General features: G+C 42.1%; 2 protein-coding genes across 2 annotated transcripts in view; one reads left to right on the top strand and one right to left on the bottom strand.

Moving 5' to 3' along the window:
* Positions 1-2,234, top strand: part of Map3k15 (mitogen-activated protein kinase kinase kinase 15) — a 128,416-nt gene extending 126,182 nt beyond the window's left edge. The window contains exons 26-29 of the mRNA XM_005358845.3: positions 927-1,039; positions 1,578-1,678; positions 1,754-1,830; positions 2,135-2,234. Coding sequence (XP_005358902.1) covers positions 927-1,039; positions 1,578-1,678; positions 1,754-1,830; positions 2,135-2,207 — 364 coding nt within the window. The 3' untranslated portion in view covers positions 2,208-2,234. The remainder of the gene's footprint in view (positions 1-926; positions 1,040-1,577; positions 1,679-1,753; positions 1,831-2,134) is intronic.
* Positions 1,429-18,740, bottom strand: Pdha1 (pyruvate dehydrogenase E1 alpha 1 subunit). Its single transcript, XM_005358797.1, has 11 exons — positions 18,586-18,740; positions 13,286-13,345; positions 12,469-12,642; positions 9,412-9,538; positions 8,802-8,893; positions 7,980-8,072; positions 6,835-6,990; positions 6,524-6,595; positions 5,074-5,141; positions 3,690-3,798; positions 1,429-3,087 (listed from the first exon to the last, which is right to left on the bottom strand). Exons 1-11 carry the CDS (start codon positions 18,640-18,642, stop codon positions 2,923-2,925), a joined length of 1,173 nt encoding a protein of 390 aa, XP_005358854.1. The 5' UTR covers positions 18,643-18,740; the 3' UTR covers positions 1,429-2,922.
* Between the last annotated feature and the right edge of the window lie 315 nt (positions 18,741-19,055).

Raw genomic sequence — 19,055 nt, 5'->3', positions numbered from 1 at the left:
TTCCAGCTCTGTTCCCTTCTGCTGTTAATGAGCTAGCATGGGGCAATCCAGAAGCTTGAGGCTTAACTGTATCAAGTCATGCCTTTCATGTCTCAGGGGCACCATGAGTAAGACTAAATGGCAGAAGATAAGGAAGACCCCACAAGAGACAGAGTAAATTGCTTAAAGAAACGGCTTGAAAAAGAATCTTTACTTCCTAAGAATTGTGTGTCCTAAGGTTTAAATGCACTATGGGCAGTCCTCGGTGTTAGTGATTGCTACCAGCATTCCCCTCATGCAGCTGCAGCTTGCATGGGCCATCCTTGGTCCCCTGGCTGTTCTTGTCAAAATACTACTCTTGCTTTGGCTACTAATGAGTGCAGAAAGAAGGCTGTCCATCCTAGAGTCAGTTACTTTATCTGACTTGGTTTGAATAATTAGGTGCTCCTTCTGGCCAAGTACTAATGATCAATGGGAAATTTTTTTTTTTGGTTCCCTGATACATTTTGAAACAAAACTGTCTTTGTCCAGGAGGCTGCTCTAATAAAATAAGCAAAACTTCATTTCTCACAGCTCTGCAGATTTCAAAGTCTAAGAACAAGGTGAGGGTACATAGACAGCTGTACACTCGCAAGTCTAAGATCAAGGTGAGGGTACATAGACAGATGTACACTCGCAAGGCCTCTTACACTACCATTTAACATGCATTTCAAGAGGGATACAATCACTAGCTCCATTGCAAAAATATACCCACACTCTCAGTACTGGGCCTTTGGCATCAAGGAGAAGAAAAACACATTTCTCCTACGCAAGCTTCTCTTTGGGGCCCCACAGCTTGGGTTTAGATTGTGCCTTTTTCTTTGTTTATCCAATACCTGATGTTTAACAGATGTTTGAATTGAATGTGAATACTTTATGAATGATGGGTGTTGTTTTTTAAAAAACAGACTTTGGGAACACCTAGTTCAAAAAGAAAGAGAGTGCCAGAATCTTCTACGGCTAACTCTAGAACAGAAAACTCAAGAATTACATCACCTTCAGTTAAAATACAAATCCAATGGTGAGTCATTTTCCCTTTGCTCTGATATAGGTGTCAAAGAGGGACAAACTACTAAAACTCTGACTTAACACCTTGAAGAAATGGCTGAGATTACCATATAGTATACTGATTCTCGTCGGTATTTTAGAAGAGGCAAAACTGGACAGAAATCACGATGGACAGGGAAGAGCCCAGAAGGGTAACAAAAAAGTGTCTTGACTATGACAGTCCCACGATTTTGTGTCACAGAAGATACCTAAATTAGAATGACTCTCAAATCTGCCCCTTAAAGCATAAAAGTAGCTCTTGGGATAAAGAACTGGACATAAAGCTATGCCACCAAATCTTAACACTTGAGTTTCAGTGTAGATAGAGATGATTCTACTCTCTGGAAAGGGACCCAAGAATTGTAAAAAGTAGCTAAGTCAGAAAAGTTTATTTCCTTTTCACATCACATTTACATTCTGTTTAGATATGTCATTGCATCCACTTTGTTACTTTCAAAGTAGTTTATGGTTATACATTACTATACAATAAAACAAAATTGGAATCATTATAGGTGGTACAGAGAATCCAGCACCCCCTGATGAACTGGGAACAGACAGAGAGCTTATAGACTGGTTGCAACTACAAGGAGTGGATGCAAATACAATAGAAAAGGTAAATTTCTAAATAAAATATTCCTATGATATTGTTGAAAAGCTGCTTATCTCATAAACTGAATCATTGTTTCAGATTGTTGAAGAAGATTATACACTTTCTGATATTCTCAATGACATTACTAAGGAAGACCTAAGATGCCTTAGATTACGGTAAGAGCTTCCAAATAGTTTGAGTCTTGGAAGGTCTTAGTGAAGTAGAAAAACAAAATGGTGGTAGCTTCCTCTGATCTTAAATTATCTTCACTCTTGTTTAAATGCCCACACCTCTACACAGAGCCACCAACACTCCTATGGCACCAGGTTCAGACAAAGAAAACACTTTAATAAGTTAGATTATATTTTGAAAGAGTATTTATCTGGCAAATGTAATCCTGTAGATTGAATGCTTGCTTCCCCTATTTGTGAGGTGGCTGTTTTCAAATTTGCTTTTCTTATGAAAACTCCTATTTTGCAGTGGTGGTGTCCTCTGTAGGCTCTGGCATGCAGTCTCCCAGCACAGAAGACAAATGCAGGAGTCCTCACACTGAGCCAAGCTCGAAAGAATAAGCAAATACCCTACCACCTGCTTATGGTCAAAGCTTCTGTTCGTGTACACACAAATCCTGCGTTTACATAGAAATTCCAGCATGTATAATTTTAGACCATCCTTGTTTATAAACAGGATTGTATGTAACATCAAACATGATCTAATATATTGAATTCTTAGGACTGTACTTAATTTAAAAGGTCAGCATACCTTATAGTAACTGCTGGAAAGATAAAGCTAATTCTTAAATGTGAAAGGTAAAAACAGTGTGCCTTAAAATGGGAGTACAAGTTCATGTTTGTTAAATGTGTAAAGAGAGAAAATTAAATTATTTTATCTTTGAAATGCCTGATTATATAATAGCCTTTGATCACAGAGACATGGTCAGTGCTAACAGATGACAGCCTCCACAATGCAGGGTGGCTGCTACTCTTCTACCTGTGCACTGTACTAATTCCAGCATGCTACCAGGACAGATCTGTGGTAGGATATGATGAGGGAAAGGTAGAAACACTCCATTATCCATTTCAAATCCTATACAAATTCATTACACTCTTATTCACATGGATACACTGCATACAACATAGAAACTGCATGCAACTTACTCTTCCTTAATTTACATGTCTTCAAGACTTTGGGTATCTCCTGTCCTTAAAGTTGAAAGCACAAAGAGTTCTTACAGTGGATGATGAACCCCCATTCATTTCAGTTTCCCATTAACTGACTGACTTAAACTTGATCCATTGGTTGGCACCACGCACTTCAAAGGGAGGATCACTACTGTAGATGTGATAGCCTAGTTCCTCCAAGGGTGGCTCTGGATCAGCTGTAGCAAACTGGGCAGCATCTTCGATTTCTTTCCTCACTTCCACATCAATCTCCTAAACAATGCAAGAGATTTTTTCAATCAAAGGCAGCTTTGGAACCAACTAGAAAGTCTGAGAACCTGTTACTATATAATATGTGACTCTTCACCACTTAAAGACAGTATATAAATTACACATGCAAGGGATATTTTTAGGGAGAAAGGGGGCGGAAACAAAAGTTTTTGTATGAATGTCTATTACTCTACTTTCTTTTTTTGAGACAGGATATCTATCATTGAGCACAGAACTCACCAGTTGGCCAGCACACTTAAAGCATTTGTCTTCACCTCTTTCTAATCCAGAGCTAGAGTTGTACACATGCACCACTGTGCCCATTAGATGTGGGTGCTGGGAATCCACTCATATCCTCATACTTCTGCGGCAAGCACTTTACCAAGTCATATCCCCTGCCCTGCAACTCCTTAATTCTCAGCAGAAAGACCAAAACCAATAGCCCCGTGAGACTTCAGATTCAACAATAACCTCATCAGAATGCTTTCTGGGTTTGAAAAAACTCAACTTTCTGGCCACCTAGGAGTGACATTTTGTGAGGTGTGGGAAATTAGTCAGTGAACCTACCTTTAAAACCAGACTTAAACCTCCAAGAGCAACTGTACCTTTAATTCTTCAACACTTGCAAGATTGCTGTTGACCATTCTATCCTTGAGAAGCATAATAGGGTCGCTCTTACTTCTTACTTCCTGGATTTCTTCTCGAGTGCGGTAACTATGGGGAAGGGAGATGCGGTGATAGACCCTTAAGAACAGTGCCTGAGAACTTTGTGAAGTATAAGAGTATATTTTTGAAAGAGAGGAAGGAACAAGCTAATACTGATGTCACTGTGAGAATAGTTAGGGTGGTAGGCATCTTTTATAGAAAGCTATTCACTGTAACTTGGGGCTTTACTGGCATTCTAACAAGGACCAAGTATTTGCTTCTTTGACCTGGAAGAGAGGGTCACCAGTTTTACACATTTAGCCTCACTTTTTTTTTACATGGATGGAGCAAGGAAGAGCTGGCAGTGGTGATAATTCTAGACTTTGAAGCATCATGAATGAATGAAACTTATGCCCTGGCAATGCTGAAGCATGTATGGGGTTTCATGGTCTAAGTTGATGAGGATGACTGACCAGGTCTCTTCCTCCTGAAGCATCATACCAAGCAGGAAATAACTACACCTTGCCTTTCTCACTAAGACCCCAAAGCAGCATGACCAGCAAAATCCTAAACACACCAAGTTTCTGATTGTTTCCCTTAGTCCAGTGGTTCTCAACTTTCCTAATGCTGTAACTCAACTTTCCTAATGCTGTAACTCTTTAATAAAGTTCCTCATGTTGTGGTGAACATTATCTTCATGTTTTGTTGTGGTGAACATTATCTTCATGGCTACCTCCTAACTAATTTTGCTACTGTTAAGAACCATAACGTAACTATCTGGTACGTGACCCCTGTGAAAGTGTTGTTGAGAGCTACTACCTTGGTCCATTCTACGAGGGCTGAACTAAAGTTCGACTAAACTGACCACTTCTAAACTGTCAAGTCTACTAATTCATCATTACATGCTAGAGCTGAAAGAAAAAGGAACAACTTAAACTTTCCATGTAGCAGTTAGCCTTGCTCCCTACCAGTGAGACTTTCAAATCTCAGTCCTCTCCAAGTAGAATTTGCCATGCCTGAATTTGGGATGATGCCCACATAAACTAAATGACACCTAAAATAATTCTCTTATCTGCCTTACATTGACAGTTCCACACTGCAATTTAGTTACATAATGTTCTTTTTTAAATGACTGGTCATATTCATGCTAACATATAGGATACATTGTAGGGATCTTCAAGCTGCTTTCAGACTAAGCCTCAAAACAACCACTTGATGCCAACAAAACAATTTTATTTGGTTGTTAAGAGCCAATGAAGAAGTTACTCTACTGTTTTATTTAAGTAGCCCAAAGCCTGCCCAGCCACCATGGGAACCACAATCAAGATACCCCATGAACTTTACCTGACTCCAGGGTCACTCATACTATGTCCATGATAACGGTAAGTCTGTAGCTCCATCAGGATGGGCCCCTAAAATAGAGCCATAAATGGTTAAGGCTATGAAGATATGTGCCAAGAATTGTTGCCTCAAATGGAGACACAAACACACACACACACACACCCTGCAACATCCAATACGTTCTTACCCACCTTCCATGTATCAGCTGAGTTGTCAAGAGTTTACTGGTTGACTTTTTCTTTTTTTTTTTTTTTTTTGGTTTTTTCGAGACAGGGTTTCTCTGTGGCTTTGGAGCCTGTCCTGGAACTAGCTCTGTAGACCAGGCTGGTCTCGAACTCACAGAGATCCACCTGCCTCTGCCTCCCAAGTGCTGGGATTAAAGGCGTGCGCCACCATCGCCCGGCTCTTTTTTTTTTTGAGACAGCATTTTTCTGTGTAACAGCTCTGGCTATCCTGGAACTGCCTCAAACTCAAGAGATTCGCTGCCTCTGCCTCCCTGGGTGCTGAGATTAAAGGCGTGCACCACCCAGACTGATTCTTAACACCAATTTATGTCATGTGTCTTCCTTCTCAATTTTAACAAAAGTAAATTGCAGGGGCATGTTTTCCGGGCTTAGAACAACCAGTTAAACTTAGCTATTTGAAGCTCCTTTTAAGCCAGTCTCACTGTTCCCCTCTCCCTCCCTGCCATACACTGGCAAGTAAAGCAGCAAGATATATAATAGGCATTCAAATGCAGTCTAAGTAAAATTAAGCACTGTGGAGATCCAAAGTTTGATCATTGAAGGGGCTTATGATTAACAGAGGGGTGGGAACATATAATTAACCAAGCCAAAAGACAAAAAGAGGTTTTCAAATTAATGTCAAAGTGAAGACAGAGGCAAAATGCCAAGGAAATGCAAGAATAGAGAAATATGGAGTGTTTACTAGGTGAGTCAAGATCATGCTATCTCATTGGACTCTGCTTGTTTCAGAGAGCTCACTTAGTCATTGCCATCTGGAAAGGCTTCTTTTAACTGAAGTGAATGTCATTATAAACCTGTAACCAATGCACCTGGCTTTGGGGGAGCCTAGGCAGTTTGGATCCTCACCTTACTAGACCTGGATGGAGGTGGGCAGTCCTTGGGATTCCCACAGGTCAGGGAACCCTGATTGCTCTTCGAGCTGATGAGTGAGGGAGACTTGATCGGGGGAGGGAAATGGGAGGCGGTGGCGGGGAGGAGGCAGAAATCCTTAATAAATAAATAAATTAAAAAAAAAAATCTCGGGGCTGGTGAGATGGCTCAGTGGTTAAGAGCACTGACTGCTCCTCCAGAGGACCCGGGTTCAATTCCCAGCACCCACATGGTAGCTCACAGCTGTCTGTAGCTCCAGTTCAAGAGAATCTGACATTGTCATACCAATGTGCATGAAATAAAGTTGTTAAAAAATTAAAAAAAAAATCTCATCTTACCTTACCAGACCTACAATATGCAGCTGCAAACTTTGTTGCCTCTCGGACACACAAGATATCCATTCCATCTACCTGTTAATAAATGGGGGATGGGCAGAATGTAAATGAACTATCCAGATCCATTTAACTTTTATTGTGGTGCTGAAGAATGGAATCTAGGACCTAACTCGTGCTAGGCAAGTGTTCTGCCACTAAGCCACACCTCCTGCCCTCCCATTCAACTTTTAATGACCTATTCAAGCATAATGTGACGGAACTGTAGAACATCTAGCAGATAGGGTATGATCTGTCTCTACAATAAGGAACCTTACCCTCAGTCCAGGAATAAAATCTCCTCTTTTGTAGTAATCTGTGCTGGCCGCTGCTCTCTCGACAGATGTCCCCATGCCATAGCGGTTATTCTCACAGATGAAAATACAAGGTAGTTTCCACAATGCTGCCATATTGTAAGCTTCAAATATTTGACCCTAAAAGCATTATATAAAATGCAAGTGGTTTAATTTATTTCTCTAGACTTTTTCACCATTTCTAATAGTTGTTGCTCTGCCTAACACAGAGAGCTTACACTAAGGCCAAACAGCCTCATCTTTATAACCAAGTTTCTGGTGGTGAGGGAAAGGAGCACGTGCTGCTATGGTAGGAAACGTGGTGTGTACTGTATGACTAGTATACATTTTGGGGGATCTACTAAAATAGAACACACTGCAAAGAGGAACATGGAAAAGCACCAAGTTACCAATTAGTTTTATGCTCTGCTATTAATCTGTCACACTCAATTGACCAGATAATCAGAGTGAACCAGCAGTAGCTGAGATTTGGCATCCAGGACAGGATCTCACTAAGTGCTGTCCAGAGACTGGTGATTACACTGAGACCAAGACAGGATGAGCAAAGAAACCAAGAGCCAAGGTTCAGACATTATAGGAATCTGGTATTGCATTCGAGTCCAAGTGAAGAGTCTCTGTATCACACTATTGGTTTGTAATGGTCTACATTTAGCCAACAAGGCTGGACCTATGGCTCAGCTATAAAGATCACTTGCTGCTCTTGTAGAGGACCTAAGTTCAGTTCCCAGTGCCTACATGGCAGCTCACAACTATCCTTAACCCCAGTTCCAGGGAATCTTCTGACCTCCATTGGCACCAGGCACACATGCAGTGCACAAACACACATGCAGGCAAAAGTAGAAATAAGATCTTTTAAAGAGAAATTACAAAAAAAATCTCCCACCACAGAGCATATCTGCAAAGCATAAATGTAATGCAAAGAGACACATCATCACAGAAATGTACCCTTAGAAGGCTCATGTCAAGAGGTAAATCTCCCATGTGAGTCAGCCACATGAAACGCTATTTCAATTAATAAACAATATGCCATTTCTTTATAAATCCAAATATGGCCAGTCACAACTTGGACATAAAAGTAATTGTTTCTGGAAATTAAGAGATGCACTTACCTGATTAGCAGCGCCATCGCCATATAATGTCAAACAGACCTCATCTTTTCCATTGTATTTGCAGGCCAGAGCAATCCCTGCTCCTAGGGGCACCTAACATAAAGAACAAACAAGAAAACTGTACAAATTAATTTGAGTTAGAAGGCATTTAAATTTCAATGCCTGGAGAATACGGGAAGCTAAACTAGTGCTGCAAGTCTTCATTCCTAACCCTGTCACTATCTACCTACCCTGTTATTTTGAACAAAACATGAATAAATCCTATATTGTTTCTGATTTCTGCACCCAAAGATTTAACTACTGATCACAACAAGATAAAAAAAAAACGAAGCCTAGATATATAATAAAACCTACTGTAGTGGATATTGTTGATGCTGTTAATGCTTCACTTCTCATTAATTGATGAGAACAAGGACTTCCTATTCATGAAAGTAAGGTTTTTGCTTTTTCTTAGGCTGTCAATTTAACAAGCCCCTCACTTGTAATTGGATCCCATTGCTAGCACTGCCTATGAGTATGTCAGAGTGAGTGAAGTGATGAGCCATTGATTTTTACTGAAATATAAAAAGATGAAGGGATAGCTCCACCATTATAGGCTCTTACTCATAAACACAACAAAAACAACAAACCTTAATTAAATCACTACCCAAATCTACTTAATTCCTCAGATGGGAAGATAAAAGGCAGTAAGTAAAGACAAACCAAACTCCCAAATTACTGAAATCCTCTGAAATTACAGAAGGTCTCTGGAGTGAAGAAGGTCCTGAAGACACAGGCCAGGATCAAATGCATCAAAGCATGCATGTGCTCTTCCTCAGTTACCTGAGCTCCAACGATGCCATTGCCCCCATAGAAGTTCTTGGCGTACATGTGCATCGATCCGCCTTTCCCTTTAGCACAACCTCCTCTTCGTCCTAGAAATGGCAGCACACACACCAAGCATAAATAAAAACAACTACACAAAGCAATAACCACCACCCAATCCAATTGTCTGTCCCTCCAGGAAAACACACCTCCTCATCTCCGTGTCTGTAATAAGGTTAGACTAATCCAATGGTGCCTGCTTTCTAAATGCTTGTTACCTTCAGATGTTAGCAAAGTATTTTTGACACTAGGTTTAGAGGGAGTACACACATTATCTAGAATCTGCCTACATTTCAAAGTACTTCAACCCAATTTACTTTCTCTGTTAGATTCCTCATGTTTTAGTGAAAGCAAACCTTATTTTCCAATTTCACCGGAGGGTCCACATGAAATGGTTTACTCAAAGTCACAACAGAGGTACCAGGATACATACCAGAAGGCTTGATTGTTTCAAAAACGAAAGTTCTAAGATTTTTACCACTAATTCATAATGCTTAGCAACTTAATGGAAGATATTTGAAAACTTCCCCCACTCACTATATCCCTTCCCTGTAAATCCACAGCAAACCTGTTAGCTCTGCAAGAATTGCTCGGACAGGCAGGCCCCGAGTGAAGGTGAAGCCATGAGCTCGATAGGCTGTGATGAGATGGTCCGTAGGGTTTATGCCGGCCTCTAGGCCCACACAGCAGGCTTCCTGGAGTAAAGGAAGAACCACGAAGCAATGCCATTATTTATATTTGAATAAAGAATTTCTATTAGATTCAATAATTTAAAAACCATGGATCAAGCTGGTCAGTGGTGGCACACACCTTTAATCCCAGGACTCAGGAAGCAGAAGCAGGTAGATATCTGTGAGATTGAGGCTAGCCTGGTCTACAGAGTGAGTTCCAGAACAGCCAGAGCTACACAAAGAAACTCTGTCTCAAAAAAACCAAAACAGACCATAAAACAAAATAAATAAATAAATAATTCCAAAACCACACATGGATCAGTGAACCTGTCATTAGTAACTCCAAAAAAAAATATTTTTCATTAAAAGAAAAGGGTAAAGTCTAAATCAGAAGCCATAACCAATCCACAAATGTGCTGTTTCCTTTAGCCTGGACGGAATTTAAAAATATAATTTGCCAGTCAGAACTTTAAGATACCATCTTACACCTGTCAGAATGGCTAAAATGAAAAACACCAATGACAGCCTTTGCTGGAGAGGGTGTGGAGAAAGGGGTACACTCATCTATTGCTGGTGGGAATGCAAACTTGTGCAACCACTCTGGAAAGCGGTTCCTCGGGAAATTTGAGATCAACCTACCCCTGGACCCAGCAATACCACTCTTGGGAATATACCCAAGAGAGGCCCTATCATACAACAAAAGTATATGCTCAACTATGTTCATAGCAGCATTGTTTGTAATAGCCAGAACCTGGAAACAACCTAGATGCCCTTCAATAGAAGAATGGATGAAGAAAGTATGGAATATATACATATTAGAGTACTACTCAGCAGTAAAAAACAAGAACTTCTTGAAGTTTGCGTACAAATGGATGGAAATAGAAAACACTATCCTGAGTGAGGTAAGCCAGACCCAAAAAGAGGAACATGGGATATACTCACTCATATTTGGTTTCTAGCCATAATTAAAGGACAGTGAGCTTATAATTTGCAATCCTAGAGAAGCTAAATAAGAAGGTGAATCCAAAGACAAACATATAGGCATCCCCCTGAATATTAACCTTCATCAGGCGATGAAAGGAGACAGAGACAGAGACCCAAATTGGAGCACCGGACAGAAATCTCAAGGTCCAAATCAGGAGCAGAAGGAGGGGGAGCACGAGCAAGGAACTCAGGACCGCGAGGGGTACACCCACATTCTGAGACAATGGGGATGTTCTTTCGGGAATTCACCAAGGCCAGCTGGCCTGAGTCTGAAAAAGCATGGGATAAAACCGGATTTGCTGAACATAGCAGACAATGAGGACTACAGAGAACTCAAGAACAAGGGCAATGGGTTTTTGATCCTACTGCACGTGCTGGCTTTGGGGGGGCCTGGGTGGTTTGGATGCTCAACTTACTAAACCTGGATGGAGGTGGGTGGTCCTTGGACTTCCCACAGGGCAGGGAACCCTGATGGCTCTTCAAGCTGAGGAGGGAGAGGGACTTAATCGGGGGAGGGGGAGGGAAATGGGAGGCGGTGGCGGGGAGGAGGCAGAAATCCTCAATAAATAAATAAATTAAAAAAAAAGAAAAAAAAATAATTTGCCAGTCAGATGCCAACATTAAAAAATTGATAGAGTGGGGGGCGGTGGCGGGGAGGAGGCGGAAATCCTCAATAAATAAATAAATTAAAAAAAAAATTAAAACATAAAAAAAAAAATAATTCTACATGCAAACAAAAAAAAAATTGATAGAATGCATGCAAACCAAAGAAGTCTTAGGTCTGTGTTTCCACAAGGAAATAACTGACTGAAACCAAGTCGTGGCATCTCTGGATGGGGCCTAACCATCCCAACTCCACACTGATCCATCTTACCGTTGTTCATATTGTTATATATAACTGACTTCACTCATTTATTCTACCTAGCTAGCTCTGTAGACTTCTAAATTTGGAACCAGTTACTGTCAACTTAAAAAGTTCTAGAATCACCTAGAAGACAAAGCTCTGGGCATGTCTATGAGGAAATTTCTTGGGCAGAAGTGGGAAGACCCACTCCTACATGTGGATGGCAGCATCCCATAGCCTAGGATCCCAGACTTAATAAAAAAGGAGAAAACAAGATAAGCGGCAGCATTCACATCTCTGCTTCCTGACTGCACATTCATGTGACCAGGTAACTCAGCTCCTACAGCCATGCCGCCTTCCCCACCAAGATGGACCGTACCTTCAAGCTGTGAGCTAAAGTAAACACTTCCTTATGTTGCTTCTGTTGGCTATTTTGTCACAAATGGAACACACTCTCTCCCTCTCTTTCTCTCTCACACTCATAAAACAACAAAATAGCCCTTTCCCCAAGAATGCATACAGCATAGATGTGTGGGGTTCCAGCAAATTTTAAAAGTAAAATTCTAAGAACAGATAAAATTCAGAAATGCTAAGTGTGAATAAATTCTTATGCCTACAATTCATAGTGGGTCCTAGCATTCTAGTTTTATTTTGAAATCCCTACTTCAAATCCTTCTGACCCAAGAAGCAGGGTGAAAACCAATAAACAGAAATCATACTTAAAGCTAAGTGTGGTGGCTCATGCTTATAATCCCAGCATTCTGGGGGATGAGGCAGCACTGTCAAGGTTCAGGGGTTTCAAGCCAGCTTGGACAGTGAGAAAGAACTCGGTGAGTTAAAGGAGGTCGCTATCAAGCCTGGAACCCATATGGTAGAAGGGAAGAACCAAATTCTGCAACCTGTCTTCTGACCCCCCACCACACATACATGCTCACACACAGGGTGGCACATAAATACCCCCGACACACACACACACACACACACAAAATAAATGGTGGTTTTGAAATTCTAAAAGCCTAGGATGAAGGCAAAGAAAAGAGGTGACAGGGGAAAGAAGGCATAAAGAAAGAAACCTATTTAAGTATCCTAATAACATGCATAGCTTTCTAACAAACCTACCACTTACCTGACCATCACACAAGTGACAAAAACCACGGATAATTTTCTGTTTATATAGCTGATCTGCCTTTAGCTCCATTCGCCGCACAGTCTGCATCATCCTGTAGTACTTGAGCCCATCCTCTCTGGTGAGCACTGTGGTGACTGGAGGGCCTTCTTCTAGCCGATGAAGGTCACATTTCTGAAATGAAATAAGGTAGTCACCGTCCAGTTACCACTCCACAAATACTGCTGATGCATTCTAAGATCCAACTCCACACAAATAATACACAACTTGAACTACAGCAAAGAAATGCATGCCTCAGCGGTGCTTCAAGAATCAAGTGTGAGAAAACCTTGACCCCATCACTTGAAGGTGAGAGCAGGAGGAATAAGAGTTCAAGGTTATCTAGATAGGAAGTTTGGGATTAACTGAGGCTCCTGAAACTGCCTCTAAAAGAGAAACAGTGCTTCAAAATGCTTCTCATTCCTTAAATTTATGGTCATCAATGTTTCACTGAATCCCACCCCCTACTAATGGTACATCCAATCTCTGGCTCAAGAAGGTCTATTTGCCAGGATAGCTATCAGGTCAACCCAACGTATTTGTAGGTGACAACATGTCAGAATGTGAAGAGGTTGAACAACCCTGTTGGAGTTTATTTTTAAAGCCTGCATCCTTTAAACTGCCAGCAAGTTACTATTGCTAAACTTCTCTGAACCCTTGGTTCTAGAATATTTCAAAGAAAGTAACCCTACCTTCACAGCGCCAGTATCAACTCCTTAAAGTGAAACTGTATCAGTATCTGTGAAAAAACTAGAAGCACAAAGTGAAACACTCTTACCTTAATCTCAAATGTAGCATCATTTGCAAAATTACGGGAAGCTACTAGCACTCTGCTTGCCTAGAAAACAGAAATATGCAAATAAATTCATTACTTCTGTTTTTTAACTGTCCAGAGTAAGTCATTACTATCATGAATCCATGCTTAAAGCATGGATTTTGAACACAGCCTCATCACTATCTGAAAGCAAAAAAGGAAGGTGGCAAACACCAAGTCTATCCACTTTCCATTTTGTTTTCAGAGCAATTACAGGGAGAACAATAACAATGGTCAAATCAAAGAAACTAGATTGTGTGGGCTTTTTAAGGTTTATTTGAAAATACTTCAAATAAAACTATGTTAATCCCTATTTAAGGTAAGCTACTTTTCTATGACATATAACCATGACGGAAAAAAAAAACATTCAAAGTATGACATAAATACCTTAGTGAAAAACATGTTAATTCTTGTCAAAAATCATGGACTTGGGCCAGCTACTATATAACTAACTTGTGCAGTCTAAATTTTGAGAAGTCTCCTGTTAGAGCCCCATAACAGAAGAATGTTCTCTTAAAATAGTATTCCCCTGACTGGTTTGAGTGGTTATTACTACTTAAGAGTTACTGATTCCTTTCTACCCTCACAACTGAACAAATTCAAGTACAACAAAAACATTCTAAGTGATAGACCACAAAAACAGTTCTTCTATTCTAGCCACTGGCTGCCACATTTTCACATACTTACATGTAAACTCACATCATTTCTTTTCCTGGAGATCCCATAAAAAAGAATGTTCAATGTGTAACCCAATATATTTTGCAGCACTGGACTTGACCTTGGTGAGGAGTTAATGTCAGCACTCTACCTATTACCTCCAAGTTTAGGAGCCAACAGGCAGATTTAAGACCTACTTATCTCTCTCCTGCTCTTTTCTGTCGCCTCCACCTCCCAATGCTGGAATTATAGGCATGCGGTAGCCTCTATCTATAGACAGGATATAGTTTAGACCCTCAGTAGAAGCCTAAAACCACTGCTCACACTTAATTCAGTGTGAGTGCTGTGACAGAAAGGCAGCTGCTCTGATGATAGTCAAGATGACTCCTGGTGAACAACTGGGTGGGTGGAGTAGACAGAGTGGACACCTGGCCAAAGGGATTATTTACATCCTAATCTGGACAATGGAAGATTGTGTCATTCTAGTCAGAATAGCACAGAGCTTAAAAAACTCATGAATTATTTCTTTCTGGAACTTTTCAAACCACACCTTATAACAGGTAGCTGAAACCACGGAAATTTGCAAAGCCATGGACACAAGGTGGGGAGGGGCACAATATGGCAACTGCTGTATTATTATCTGATAAAGCCAACAAAGGCAAAGGCACTACCCAAGGAAAACTCTAAATACCAGTAACGGATCCTTCAGTTAAATCAGAGGTACAGAGCATGTGTTAGCTATCTTAAAATGAAGAAAAATGTAAAAAAAAAAAACAAAAAAAAAACCTAAACCTGAAGCCAATCAAGTAGCAAACAAATAATTATTTGTGGAGCCAGAAATAGCTACTCTATTGCAAAGTAAGTTTCTGGATACAACTACAGAAACTAGTTTGGGGAACAATCTAGGGCAGAGACCACCAAAGCTGATGTGCCTATTTAACATATCAAAGCTGGACCTGCCAGGTTATCCCAGCATTCCTCAGTCCACAGCACTCCCTACCCAGAACTCTCTCACCCAGGAGCTCGCTGCCCTTCCCCCAGAGGCTCTTCCCTATATAATCCAGACACTGTGGCTACCCTTCCCCTTTTGTATCTTTGGCCTCCTGGCAGCTGCACTTGGTTCCCCCTCTCCCACATGGTACAGCTCAGTCTGGTCATGTCCACTCTGGACTCTCCCAGACATCCCTGCTTCTGACTATGCTCTCCCACAAATCTACAATAAACTTTCCCGTTGTCCACCATACCAAGGAGCAGTCATGACCTTTCCTTTTTATTCCTTTTTTTTCCTCACAACCCACCCAGGCGTTGGTAGCAAAGATAAATTCTCAAGGTAAAATTTATAAAGCCAGGCGTGTTGGTGTACACCTTTAATCCCAACATTCTGGAGGCAGAGGCAGGAGGATCTCTGTGAAATCAGCCTGGTCTACAAAGTGAGTTCCAGGTTAGCCATGGCAGTAACAGCAAAATTCAGTGGGGGGGGGGGACAGGACACCAAACAAAAAGAATTCTGCTTAAATGGAATTCTTGTTGGGTTTTCTTTTGTGGGGAGTGGGATACTGGGAATTGAATACATGACCTTACATATACTATGTAAATGCTCTATAGCTTGAGCTACACTTCAGCCTCTAATGAAATTCCTTTCTTGGAGATCTTGAACAACTTATTCAATAAAAACTTGTAAGTATCTAAATACAGAATTTTCAAAAGTATTTAAGAATTCTCAGAATGTACCAACATGAATTAAAAACCTTACCTCCAATATGCAAAGGCAAAAAAAGTTATTGGTGGTAAAAATCTCACAAAAGGGAGCATAACAAATACAAGCAATAAGGCAAAATAAAAATTTTAAATGCAGCTCAGTCTTAAAAAGCTTTGAAAGCTTTCAACCTCATTTCAAAGTAAAACCACATTTTTGTAATCCATTTCAAAGTTGCACATCCAAACAGTGATGAGACAGGCAAACTTTAAGCCTGAGGTAAATCTTCACACTTGCCTAATTTTTAAGGGGGAAATAATTAATAAAAAGAGCAAAGGCACAAAAAAACAGGCAGAGGCCTCAGAGGAAGTTAGGGGATTAACTAGGCACATTATCTTAGCTATCAAAAAGCAAATGCCTAATCCTTCATTCTCCCACAGAGGATCCTTGGCCACTGCAGCACTAGTTATACAAGTTTAATGAGCCACTGCTTACTGTTTGTAAGGGTATTTTTGCAAGGCTTAAATTACATTTAAAAGTCTTTTCACATGTATAACATGAAAAACTAAAAACAAGCTATGTTGTATTACACAGGCTGCAATGAAAGAGAAATCTGCAATTCCTTAGAATTGCAGACTCTAAAAGGACACATTGGAGTTTAGAGGTCTACTTGGAGATGAAAGGTGAATTTAAGTTTTCAACATTATGAAAGGCTTCAGGACTGGTCCCTAATTAGCATGTAACAAGTATGTTCACAAAGAAAACTGCCAGGCATAATGGTGCTCGTCTTTGATCCCAGCACTCAGAAGGCAAAGGCAGGCTGATTTCTGTGATTGGAGGCTAGCCAGAGCTACACAGTGAGCCCCTTAGAGAAAGAGACAAAGACAGGTCAAGCTGTTCCCCACCCTTAGCATGCCGGATGTGGGGACACAAGATTTTAATGCAAGCAGTCAGGAGGTAGAGGATGTAAGCAGATCTGAGTTCGAGGCCAGTCTAGGATACATAGCAAAAGACCTTGTCTCAAAAGAAAAAAAAATCAAAAACTCGCTACTGGAGAGTTTACACAATACCACCACCAAGTGAGAAAATAACAGGGTTCTTTCCATGGTGAATTCGACTCTAGAATTCAATTTTTTTTCCTGCTGTAAGGTGATTAAAGGAAATGGTAAACTTGACTTTCAGACAAAGAAATACACCTAAGGTTAGTGTGTAGCATCTAACAAAGATTTAAGGGGGTTTCCCATCTCCCATTGCTCTCTAGACTCCAAAAGGGGACGGAGCACATGTCTTAAAAGTGGAAGGTAGAATTTTTGATTTCAGATTCTAATTCAACTTCTTCAAACTCTGATTTAGTTAAGAACTGGCTCTACCCTTTTCCACTGAGGGAAACAAAGCTTCTTTTAGTTTTCAACTTTATTTCATGCCCAATCCCCAAGGTATAAAGAAATTCCCCTTTAACTATTTCTACACACAAGAAACTTGTTCAATACTAGACCTGGATGGAGGTGGGTGGTCCTTGGACTTCCCACAGGGCAGGGAACCCTGATAGCTCTCTGGGCCGACAAGGGAGGGGAACTTGATTGGGGGAGGGGAAGGGAAATGGGAGGAGGTGACGGGGAAGAGACAGAAATCTTTAATAAATAAACGGGGGAAAAAAAGAAACTTGTTCAAACCAATTAAAATTTAGGAATGCAGTTTGAACACCTGTGAAGATTCTGGCCAAATTCACGACACATACTATAAAAGCTCAGGAAATGCCATACACATATGCAAAGACACATTAAGAAGTGTGCTGTACTGTCGATTCAGATTCAAACAGGAATACAGCATTTACTTAATCAAAAGGTGTTTTTCTTTTACTGAATGGAATTCCTAGAGAAGTACACCTTTAACCTTCCCACAACCTCCCCAAACTAAGCAGAACTGCATCAAATCCTGAAGAAATCGATAGAACCAGAATTACAAGTCAAAGCCTGGTGGCAGTTACACCAAGAAAAGGCAACCTCTGGGCGGCTAGAGGTCAAAATGCTAAAAGCTTAGGTGTTCAGACACCTCTCAAAACCCGGGCCATAAGTTAGGTCGTAACCTCTAATCCCTACCCTCCGAGAATCATTGCTATTTTCTTTCGCTACTTTGAACTCTAAGCCTCTGTGTGTTTAAGGGTAAAGGCGGCTTCCTCTGGGTTATGCTCGATTGCTCTAAAACTGACTGCCAAAAAAAAACCTCAGATGAGCAGGGAGTAGAGGAAGTTTGTTTTCCGTGAGCCTGACCCCGTCTGAACCCTGCTCAGGACCGAGCGAGCACAGGTGATCCACAAATGCTCACCCAGCTGGGCACCCATACGTGCCAAATGCCAGGCAGAAAGGTTGGCACACGTGCCACGCTCCTACTCAGGACTGAGATGAGGAAACTGGGCCCTGGGACGACTGAAAAAACAAAACTCTTTTCTCCTTGTTGGCAAGGACTCGATACTAGTAAATGATGAAGTTGGGCTGTGCACGGATCATCCGGCTACTGGGACTGCGAGTTCTTTATTTCGTCTTACGTGGCCACTTGGCCACGAGCTATGACAAGGAGGACAGTGCAAGTCACCGGAGTCCATGGAGGCTGGAGCAAGCCCAAGCTCCGCCTCCCGGCGTCCCGTAAGCAGCGGACGGTTCTGGGGCGCTGCTGGGGAGCCGGCGAGAAGCTCCACCAGTGGGGATTGGGGGAGGTGCGGTGGACCGGGCGGTTCTCAAGCCCCTCCGCCTCAGGCCGTGACGACACGCACCTCGCAGGAGGCCCACGAGAGCTCCGTAGCTCGTCCCCCCCCCCCCCCCCCCCCCCCGGCACCCGGCCGCGCGCTCCGGGGGTCCGGCCCGCCCTCCTCCCGCCCCGCCTCAGGCCGGCTCGAGCCCCACCCCAGCCTCACCGGCTTCTGCGCAGCGCCTGCCAACACGCGGGACACAGCGGCGAGCATCTTCCTCATGGAGCGCAGCAGACTCACGCGCTGGCAGCGGCACCCGGGCACTCAAAAGGAGTGGTTCGGGCGTCCCCAAGTCTCCTTGAGGCGCCCTGAGCCGAGACCACGCCCTAAACGCAGTGACGGAGTCGGTACGGCATCACGCGCCGCGCCAGCCTGTGGGCCAATTAGAATGGCTGCCGGCGAAGGCTCCGCCCATCTCGGGAACCTGCGACCGCCCATTAAAGAATTAACCAAAAAAGGGGTGGGGCTGTGGGCGCCTTCCGTCACTACGCGGCTAGCGGGTGAGGAGGCGGGAGCCAGCCCCAGGGCGCCTGCGTGGGAAAGTGGGGGTTCGGGGAGGCCTGGCCTTTCTCTTGCTCTGTGCACCACAAGCCAGCGACGAATGGGCGAAGGCGAGTCCTCCTCTTTGCCCTGTC

This window comes from Microtus ochrogaster, chromosome X (genome assembly GCF_000317375.1).
Source record: "Microtus ochrogaster isolate Prairie Vole_2 chromosome X, MicOch1.0, whole genome shotgun sequence".
Classification (NCBI taxonomy): domain Eukaryota; kingdom Metazoa; phylum Chordata; class Mammalia; order Rodentia; family Cricetidae; genus Microtus; species Microtus ochrogaster.
Note: the sequence above shows the minus strand (reverse complement) of the source record. Positions and strands in the feature narration are given on the sequence as shown.

Bases quoted from the DNA above. Each gene is read 5' to 3' on its own strand.
- Pdha1 (XM_005358797.1), bottom strand. From the start codon at position 18,642: ATGAGGAAGATGCTCGCCGCTGTGTCCCGCGTGTTGGCAGGCGCTGCG. The intron at 12,643-13,285 runs GTAAGAGTGTTT...ATTTCATTTCAG, and splicing joins ATGCTACATTTGAGATTAAG to AAATGTGACCTTCATCGGCT. The intron at 3,088-3,689 runs GTACAGTTGCTC...TGCATTGTTTAG, and splicing joins CAAGTGTTGAAGAATTAAAG to GAGATTGATGTGGAAGTGAG.